The sequence below is a fragment of the Emys orbicularis genome, chromosome 12 (genome assembly GCF_028017835.1).
Source record: "Emys orbicularis isolate rEmyOrb1 chromosome 12, rEmyOrb1.hap1, whole genome shotgun sequence".
Lineage (NCBI taxonomy): Eukaryota > Metazoa > Chordata > Testudines > Emydidae > Emys > Emys orbicularis.
The window spans coordinates 40,592,528-40,602,802 of record NC_088694.1 but is presented as its reverse complement, the minus strand read 5'-3'; the positions used below and the strand labels follow the sequence as shown (position 1 = coordinate 40,602,802).

The window sequence follows — 10,275 nt, the reverse complement described above, 5'->3', positions numbered from 1 at the left end:
CGATCCCTACCCTCCAGTGTATCTACCACGCCTCCCAGTTTAGTGTCATCTGCAAAGTTGCTGAGAGTGCAGTCCACACCATCCTCCAGATCATTAATAAAGATATTAAACAAAACGGGCCCCAGGACCGATCCTTGGGGCACTCTGCTTGAAACCAGCTGCCAACTAGACATGGAGCCATTGATCACTACCCGTTTAGCCCGACGATCTACCCAGCTTTCTATCCACCTTATAGTCCATTCATCCAGCCCATACTTCTTTAACTTGCTGGCAAGAATACTGTGGGAGACTGTATCAAAAGCTTTGCTAAAGTCAAGGAATAACACATCCACTGCTTTCCCCTCATCCACAGACCCAGTGATCTCCTCATAGAAGGCAATTAGGTTAGTCAGGCATGACTTGCCCTTGGTGAATCCATGCTGACTGTTACTGATCACTTTCCTCTCCTCTAAGTGCTTCAGAATTGATTCCTTGAGGACCTGCTCCAAGATTTTTCCAGGGACTGAGGTGAGGCAGACTGGCCTGTAGTTCCCCGGATCCTCCTTCTTCCCTTTTTTAAAGATGGGCACTATATTAGCCTTTTTCCAGCCTTTTTTTTGTGTATATTCCCCCCACTTTTGAAAATTCCAACCTGAATGTGTAAAGCACCTTGTTGTTCCTGCATTTTATCTGAGCAACAATTGGGGTAATATTTTCAATAAAACTTAAGTGAACATCAAAAGTGACTTAGGAGCCAAAGTCCTGTTAACTTTCAGAGAGACTTATGCTGCTAAGCCTTAGTAACCTTTTGAAAATTGAATTTAGTCTTCTAAATCACTTATACATGTTTTAACATGTTAACTGAATAGCCAAGGTTATTGGAGGAATACTGGCAACCTGTGTGGTTGCTACTGAGGGCAACAGAAGGTTTGTTTAGCGACAGGGAAAGCAGAGCTGGTGCTCACCCATTAAGGGCCATAAGTAGGAATATTTCACCACCACTCCTCCCACACTACTAAAATAAGCAAGTTCCATTGAGATGCTTGGGGACCTAAGCAATTGCCTAGTGCCAGCTCTGAGTGCAAGCTCAGCTAACTATGCTGAAACTTTCAAAGCTGCATAAGGGAGCTGAAATGGAATGTGGTGTCTAAGGCTAGGTCTACACTACAGCGGGGGGTCGACCTAAGATACGCAACTTCAGCTACGTGAATAGCGTAGCTGAAGTTGCATATTTTAGGTCGACTTACCTGGCTGTGAGGACGGCGGCAAGTCGACCGCTGCCGCGCCGCCGTTGACTCTGCTGCCGCCTCTTGCCGTGGTGGATTTCCGGAGTCGACGGCAGAGCGATCAGGGATCGATTTTATCGCGTCTTCACTAGACGCGATAAGTCGATCCCCAATAGACCGATTGCTACCCGCCGATCCGGCGGGTAGTGAAGACGTGCCCTAAATCACACTACAAAATTAGGTCGATATTATAGAAGTCGATATTTAGAAATCGATTTTATACAGTCAATTGTGTATGTCCCCAACTAAGCGCATTACTTCAGTGGAGTGCGTCCTCCTCAATACCGTGGCTAGTATCGACTTACGGAGCGGTGAACTGTGGGTAGCTATCCCACAGTTCCCACAGTCTCCACTGCCCATTGGAATACTGGGTTAAGCTCCCAATGCCTGATGGGGCAAAAACATTGTCGCGGGTGGTTTGGGGTACATGTCGTCAGTCGCCCCTCCCTCCCTCAGTGAAAGCAATAGCAGACAATCGTTTTGCGCCTTTTTTCCTGGGTTACCTAGCTCACCGCTGCTATTGTGAGCATTATAAACACCTCGCGCATTATCCTGGAGTATGTGCAGAATCAGGCTAAGAGACACCAGCACGAGGATGATTGTGATGAGGACATGGACACAAATGTTCCTGAAAGCACGGGATGTGGCAATTGGGAGATCATGGCAGCACTGGGGCTGGTTGATACAGTGAAACGCCGATTCTGGTCCTGGCAAACAAGCACAGACTGGTGTGACCGCATAGTGTGGCAGGTATAGGATGATTCACAGTGGCTCTGAAACTTTCGCATGTATAAGGGCACTTTCCTGGAACTTTGAGAGTTGCTTTCCCCCACCCTGAAGTGCAGGAATACCAAGATGAGCGCTGCCCTTGCAGTTGAGAAGCGAGTGGCAATAGTCTTGTGGAAGCTTGCGGACTGCTACCGGTCAGTCAGGAATCAATTTGGAGTGGGCAAATCTACTGTGGGGGCTGCTGTGATCCAAGTAGCTAATGCAATCACTGACGTTCTGTTATCAAGGGTAGTGACTCTGGGAAATGTGCAGGTCATATTGTATGGCTTTGCTGCAATGGGGTTCCCTAACTGTAGTGGGGCGATAGACGGAATGCATATCTCTATCTTGGCACCGGACCACCTTGCCAACCAGTACGTAAAATGCAAGGGGTACTTCTCAATGGTGCTCCATGCACTGGTGGATCACAAGGGACGTTTCACCGACATCAGCGTGGGATGGCCGGGAAAGGTGCATGATGCTCGCATCTTTAGGAACTCCGGAGTGTTCGAGCAGCTGCAAGAAGGGACTTACTTCCCATACCAGAAACTTACCTTTGGGGATGTTGAAATGCCAATAGTTATCCTTGGGGACCCAGCCTACCCCTTGTTCCCATGGCTCATGAAGCCGTACACAGACAGCCTGGACAGTAGTAAGGAGCAGTTCATCTATAGGCTGAGCAAGTCCAGAATGGTGGTAGAATGTGCATTTGAATATTTAAAGGGTCACTGGCACTGTTTGCCGACTAGGTTAGACCTCAGCGCAACCAACATTCCCATTGTTATTGCTGCTTGCTGTGTGCTCCATAATATCTGTGAGAGTAAGGGGGAGACGTTTATGGCAGGGTGAGAGGTTGAGGCAAATCATCTGGCATCCGATTTTGAGCAGCCAGACACCAATGCAATTAGAAGAGCACAGTTAGGCACGCTATGCATCAGAGAGGCTTTGAAAACCAGTTTCATGACTGGCCAGGCTACGGTGTGACAGTTGTGTGTGTTTCTCCTTGATGCAAACCCGCCCCCTTTGTTGATTTTAATTCCCTGTAAGCCAACTACCCTCCCCCCTTCGAAATAAAGTAACTATTGTTTTGCATTCTATCTTTATTAATTAAAAAAACAGTGAGATAACTGACAAGGTAGACTTGATGGGGTGGGGTGGGGGAGGAAGGAAGGACAAGGCCACATTGCTTATTGTAGCCACACTACAAATCAAAACTGTTTGAATGACAGCCTTCTGTTGCTTGGGACATCCTCTGGAGTGGAGTGGCTGGGTGCCCGGAGCCTTCCCCCCCCCCACCCCCTGCGTTCTTGGGCGTCTGTATGAGGAGGATATGGAACTTTGGGAGGAGGGCAGGCGGTTATACAATGGATGCAGCGGGAGTCTGTGCTCCTGTTGGCTTTCCTGCAGCTCCAACAGATGCTTCATCATGTCCGTTTGCTCCCCCATTAGCCTCAGCATCGCCTCCTCCCTCTGCTCTTCGTGCTCACTTAATGCTTTCTTGGCCTCTACCACTGAATGCCTCCATGCATTAAGCTGTGCCCTATCAGTGCAGGCGGACTGCATGAGCTCGGAAAACATGTAATCGTGAGTGCGCTTTTTTTGCCTTCTAATCAGCGATAACTTCAGGGACGGAGATGAGAGGGGGAACGTAGAAACATTTGTACCTGGGGGGAGATAGAAAGGGAGAGTAAAATTTAAGATGATACATTTCTGAGAACAAAAGGGAGAATCTTTCACAGTGAATCAAGCAATTCTCAGCAGACATCATAGGTGCTTTAGGTACAAGGTCGCATTTTGCCTTTTATATTGAGTGCCTGCCGGTATGGTGACACATCACAAATGGCTGGGCAACATAATTCGGTTTCCAGGCAGCCATGGTAAGCCTTTGGTATGTGGGGTTGGCTTATTATGCCTTCATAAAATGTGGGAATGGTTTCAAACTGCAGCTCCCTCCTTTCCCATAGCAAGCAATGGGTTGGGTTTGCCATTTAAAAGGAGAGGCTGCAGTTTTTGGGTGGATGTGCAGCACACACCTCCCTCCACCCTGTGGCTATTCTCTGGGATGATCCCTTTTCCCCTCACCCCACTGCGTGTCTATTCTCCGGGATGATCTCTTTTAGCCAAGTGCAAACTGCCCAGCATAAACAGCATCCTTTTACTGTTCCCTTACAAAAATCCCCCTATTTCAACCAGGTGACCATGAATGATATCACTCTCCTGAGGCTAACATAGAAAGATATAGACCAAATGTTGCTTGAATGCGACCAAAACCCAGGACCATTCGCTGCCATGCTTTGTGCTGCAATGATTCCAGAATACTTGCTACTGGCTTTGCGTGATAAAGTGTCCTACCGTGGAGGACAAAATACGGCAGACCTCCCCAGAAACCTTCTGCAAAGGTTTTCAGAGTACCTCCAGGAGAGCTTAATGGAGATGTCCCGGGAGGATTCCCACTCCATCCCCAAACATGTGAACAGACTTTTCCGGTAGCTGTACTGGCTGCAAATGCATCCCAATTCTTCAGGGCAAATCAAACATTAAAAGCTATTGCTTTTAAACCCTGTATTGTAGTTACAAATGTGCCCTCACCAGAGCTGCCTTCTCCGGCTTTCAGGGTCGGGGATCCTGCCTTCAGAGGGTATTCACTCCAGGGTGATGAAAAGGTCCTGGCTGCCAGGGAGAACAGATTCACCACTTAACTGCTGCGCATTCTCCTCCTCCTCTTCCTCATCCACAAAATCCTCCTCCTTGTTGCATGAGACTCCCCCCTTGCAGGTGTCCACGGACAGTGGTGGGGTAGAATGCCATGCAGCTGATCATAGAAGCAGCATGTATGGGGCTCTGACCTGGAGCGACCGTTTGCCTCCTTTGTCTTTTGGTAGGCTTGCCTGAGCTCCTTAACTTTCACACGACACTGCTGTGTGTCCCTGTTGTAGCCTCTGTCCAACATGCCCTGTGAGATTTTTGCAAATATACTAGCATTTCTTCTTTTTGATTGGAGTTTGGCCTGCACAGATGCTTCTCCCCCATACAGCAATCAGATCCAGTGTCTCCCTTTCGGTCCATGCTGGAGCTCGTTTGCGATTCTGGGGGGGACTGCATGGTCACCTATGCTGCTGAATTCGCCATGCTGACCAAACAGGAAATGAAATTCAAAAGTTCCTGTGGCTTTTCCTGTGTACCTGTCTAGTGCATCGGAGTTCAAAGTGCTGTCCAGAGCGGTCACATTAGAGCACTCTGGGATAGCTCCCGGAGGCCAATATCGTCTATTTGCATCTGCACTACCCCAAATTTGACCCAGCAAGATCAATTTTAGCAATACTCCCCTCGCCAGGGAGGAGTACAGAAGTCAATTTTAATAGCCCTTTAGGTCGATGGAATGGGGTTGGTTGTGTAGACGCATTCATTTTAAAATCGACCTAACATGGCTAACTTTGACCTAACCCCGTAGTGTAGACCAGGCCAAAAATTTCAGCTGCAAACTTTACTAGAATTTGTGATTTATTTCTTCACAATAACAATAGCATTCACCCAGTCAACAGAGATTTGTTTTAGGATGAAATGTTTTTCTCTCGCCATGACTTTTCCTTTTAGACTAGAAGTTTGACTCTACCGACATTGTCTAAAAATAAATCAAACACTAACAATTTCTTGCTCATTATGTTTGCCATGCAGACGTGCCTCGGGAGACTGCACCTTCCCACAGAAAGATATATACTGAATCAGAAAAGACTGTTCCAATTTGGTGGAGGCTATGAGACAGGGCATGTTACCAGACTTGGTGATGGAGACTTGGTACGTTCTGGCTTATGACGTTCTATTGAATGGGAACGCAGAAGCACATGAATGCGCTGGGGAGAGAAGGTGGACTGAATAATCTGGATCCTGGTCCCTGAAATCCTGAGTGAGGAGAAGACAGCATTAGAGCAGAGACTCTGGGTTCTCATAGACCCACCTTAGAGGTAAATCAACCTCCCCCCCCCCGCCTTTGTTCCATGAAGCTCAAGGTTTTGGAAGCAATCTAAGTTTGTTAGGTAACAAAACCTATGGGAATCCAAGAGGAATTTGGCACTAATCTCTCTCAAACTCCCAACCCAATGCAAAATGACTGAATTTGGAAAAATGAAAGACCTGTCAGCTCACTGCTAGGACTTGTTGTTAACATAATAAGAACATAAGAAAGGCCGTACTGGGTCAGACCAAAGGTCCATCTAGCCCAGTATCTGTCTACCGACAGTGGCCAATGCCAGGTGCCCCAGGGGGAGTGAACCTAACAGGCAATGATCAAGTGATCTCTCTCCTGCCATCCATCTCCATCCTCTGACGAACAGAGGCTAGGGACACCATTCTTACCCATCCTGGCTAATAGCCATTTATGGACTTAGCCACCATGAATTTATCCAGTCCCCTTTTAAACATTGTTATAGTCCTAGCCTTCACAACCTCCTCAGGTAAGGAGTTCCACAAGTTGACTGTGCGCTGCGTGAAGAAGAACTTCCTTTTATTTGTTTTAAACCTGCTGCCTATTAATTTCTTTTGGTGACCCCTAGTTCTTGTATTATGGGAATAAGTAAATAACTTTTCCTTATCCACTTTCTCAACATCACTCATGATTTTATATACCTCTATCATGTCCCCCCTTAGTCTTCTCTTTTCCAAACTGAAGAGTCCTAGCCTCTTTAATCTTTCCTCATATGGGACCCTCTCTAAACCCTTAATCATTTTAGTTGCTCTTTTCTGAACCTTTTCTAGTGCTAGAATATCTTTTTTGAGGTGAGGAGACCACATCTGTACACAGTATTCGAGATGTGGGCGAACCATGGATTTATATAAGGGCAATAATATATTCTCAGTCTTATTCTCTATCTCCTTTTTAATGATTCCTAACATCCTGTTTGCTTTTTTGACCGCCTCTGCACACTGCGTGGACATCTTTAGAGAACTATCCACGATGACGCCAAGATCTTTTTCCTGACTCGTTGTAGCTAAATTAGCCCCCATCATGTTGTATGTATAGTTGGGGTTATTTTTTCCAATGTGCATTACTTTACATTTATCCACATTAAATTTCATTTGCCATTTTGTTGCCCAATCACTTAGTTTTGTGAGATCTTTTTGAAGTTCTTCACAATCTGCTTTGGTCTTAACTATCTTGCGTAGTTTAGTATCATCTGCAAACTTTGCCACCTCACTGTTTACCCCTTTCTCCAGATCATTTATGAATAAATTGAATAGGATAGGTCCTAGGACTGACCCTTGGGGAACACCACTAGTTACCCCTCTCCATTCTGAGAATTTACCATTAATTCCTACCCTTTGTTCCCTGTCCTTTAACCAGTTCTCAATCCATGAAAGGACCTTCCCTTTTATCCCATGACAGCTTAATTTACGTAAGAGCCTTTGGTGAGGGACCTTGTCAAAGGCTTTCTGGAAATCTAAGTACACTATGTCCACTGGATCCCCCTTTCATTCCAGTTTTTTGAGGCCAGGACTGATATAAAGCAGTTAGCAAAAGTCAGGCTGTGAGCAAACATCAGGCTCTGCCTGCTTACAAATTCACACAATTTGGCAAGAACAGGATTGACATTGCAAAAACACATTCCTAAGAAGTACTAGGCACAGAGTACTTATGCAAACACATTCCAGAAGAGTGGTACCAGAATATCCCGATATCAGGGATGGTACAAAAACATTCCCCAAGGATAACAGGAACATACTGATCCATCCTAAAAGATAAGGTCAGGATGAATGTGTGATGAATAGAGCCGTTTTGATCAAATGAACATGTACAAGGAGATGGGTGCTAACTAGCTATGTCAGGGCGCAGTAACTATGTCAGAGGTGCAGTATGTAATTTGTTTGTATCAGAGTATAAAGAGATATCTCTGAGAGAGTGTCTTGGTCCATCCAAGGGGGGGAATGGAAAGTCCTGCCATTCACTGAGCTGTGTCCATTGTCATGGGCATACATGTTTTAGTATCCTCATAGAGTCTGCCACGTGCTATTACCGTGCTTCATCAGCAATAAACGTGGCTGGGTGCCTTCATACCTTAACAGACCTTTTGGTAATTACGCGCTTCACTCGAGGTCTGCTGTGCTGGCTGTCTGCACAGAGCTGGGGCAGCACACAGGGAGAACACACACATGCCTCCAAATATCTAATTCATAATATGAAAATAGCACATTTTTCACTAATTTTGAATTTTATAGAGACTTTTTTTGCACTAGAGGATACATTTCTGCCTAGCATGGTGGTTTCTAGTTGGAGTTTTTTGGTTTTGTTTATTTTTAATGATGGTTGGGTCGCTGTGTAGAGTGTCCTACTGCGAGACAATGAAATATTGTCCTAGGGAAGGACAGGGATGTGTCTGTTTGGAATTAAAAAAATTCAAATTGCTCTGATAGAGGTTGGTTGCTCATTTTCATGGCAATTCACATGAAGTTGGCTGCCCACCCATTGCAATTCCCAGCCCTATTGGCTTGGTTTATTTCTCTGTTGAGTCTTCCCCTGAAATAAAAAATCCTAACCAATTTCAGCAGTGGAACTGCAACTTAGAGAAAGTCATTGCTCTGCTTTGATACACCAGGAAGTAAAAGGAGTGACTATTTGAATCAATATCTATCAGTGTTTCTCTACTGTTCAGTCTGAGCCCATCACCATAGTATATCAGTACTTGCAGAGATCTGTGAAGTTACTACACATTTCCAGAGAAACGAACAATTTGTTGAACCTGCGATCTGCTCATATATTAAAACTGTTCCAGTGGTCAAGAGAGATTGCTTTTTCCCCATTTCGCCTCAATAGCCTCCACTTTCCACTCAGATAGTGTTCCGGTAGACAGCTGGGGAGACAATACAAACAATGCTGACATTTTATTGAGTGAATGTTCTTCATTTATATCACACAGTAAATTTCTTTCTCATAGACACACCCCATGACGAACCCAGAAGAGGGAAATCAAACTGTCACAGAATTCATCCTCCTGGGATTCGGGACTCTTCCTGAACTGCAAATCCTGCTTTTCCTGCTCTTTCTCTTGATCTACACTGCGACTGTGGCTGGGAACATCCTCATCATTGTGTTAGTTGAGTCTGATCAGCACCTTCACACCCCCATGTACTTCTTCCTGGGGAACTTGTCCTGCTTGGAGACCTGCTACACCTCCGCCATCCTGCCCAGCATGCTGGCTAGTCTCCTCACTGAGGACACAACTATTTCATTTACTGGATGTCTCACACAATATTATTTCTTTTGTTCTCTGGTTGCTACAGAATGCCTTCTCTTATCGGTGATGTCTTATGATCGGTATTTAGCGATATGTAATCCAATGCACTATACAGCCCGTATGAGTGGTAGGTTATACCTCCAGCTTGCAGGTGGCTCTTGGACAGGTGGCTTCCTATGTGGTGGAGTAATAACATTGTCAATATCACAGTTAACGTTCTGTGGTCCCAATGGTATTGATCATTTCTTTTGTGATCTTATCCCCCTGATAAATCTCTCCTGTAGTGACCCTCAGATGATGGAAATGTTGATTTTCACACTCAGCTTGATTTTCTCAGTGGTCCCATTCCTGCTTACCTTGATGTCCTATATCTGCATCATTTCCACCATCCTGAGAATCCCGTCCACCACTGGGAGGCAAAAGGCCTTTTCCACCTGCTCCTCCCACCTTATTGTGGTGACCATTTATTATGGAGCGTTGCTAATAGTCTATATGTTCCCAACCACTGACATTCTCAGAGACTTCAAGAAAGTTCTCTCTGTCGTCTATGCTGTCCTGACTCCCCTGGTCAATCCCCTCATTTACAGTTTGAGAAACAAAGAGGTGAAGGAAGCCCTGAGGAAAGCTTGCAGGAAATTTGTGTTTGGACAACACTAACTCATCAGTTCCTTAGGTTAAAATAAAATAGATATAACAAGGGGTAGAGCCTGAACCGAAGCCTGCTGTAGTCCCAGGTCATGTTTCCATTAGATTCATTGGGCTTCGTGTCATGCTCTTACAGCGTCAAAGGCATAGGAGAAAGTGGAGACTGTTAGAGCTCTTAAACCTGTGACCCCAGTCTTTTTAGGACCTATGTGAGATGCCACAGGTGAGCACTACTGGGCCGGTGGGTGATACAAACTTGTGGCTGCTCTAAATTCAGGCAATGAGGGGAGATTGTGCTCAGTGAGAGGATGCAGGCAAAATGAACTCATCTGGAACACTAAGCATCCATTCATTGTAGGGTGAGAGACTGA

At 45.6% G+C, this 10,275-nt stretch overlaps 1 protein-coding gene across 1 annotated transcript; it reads left to right on the top strand.

Annotated features, from left to right (window-relative positions):
* Positions 1-8,968: 8,968 nt before the first annotated feature.
* Positions 8,969-9,916, top strand: LOC135886194 (olfactory receptor 11A1-like). The gene has a single exon (XM_065414042.1). The coding sequence runs from the start codon at positions 8,969-8,971 to the stop codon at positions 9,914-9,916; it is 948 nt and encodes a 315-aa protein (XP_065270114.1).
* Positions 9,917-10,275: the final 359 nt, after the last annotated feature.

Coding starts and splice junctions, on each gene's coding strand:
- LOC135886194 (XM_065414042.1), top strand. CDS start 8,969: ATGACGAACCCAGAAGAGGGAAATCAAACTGTCACAGAATTCATCCTC.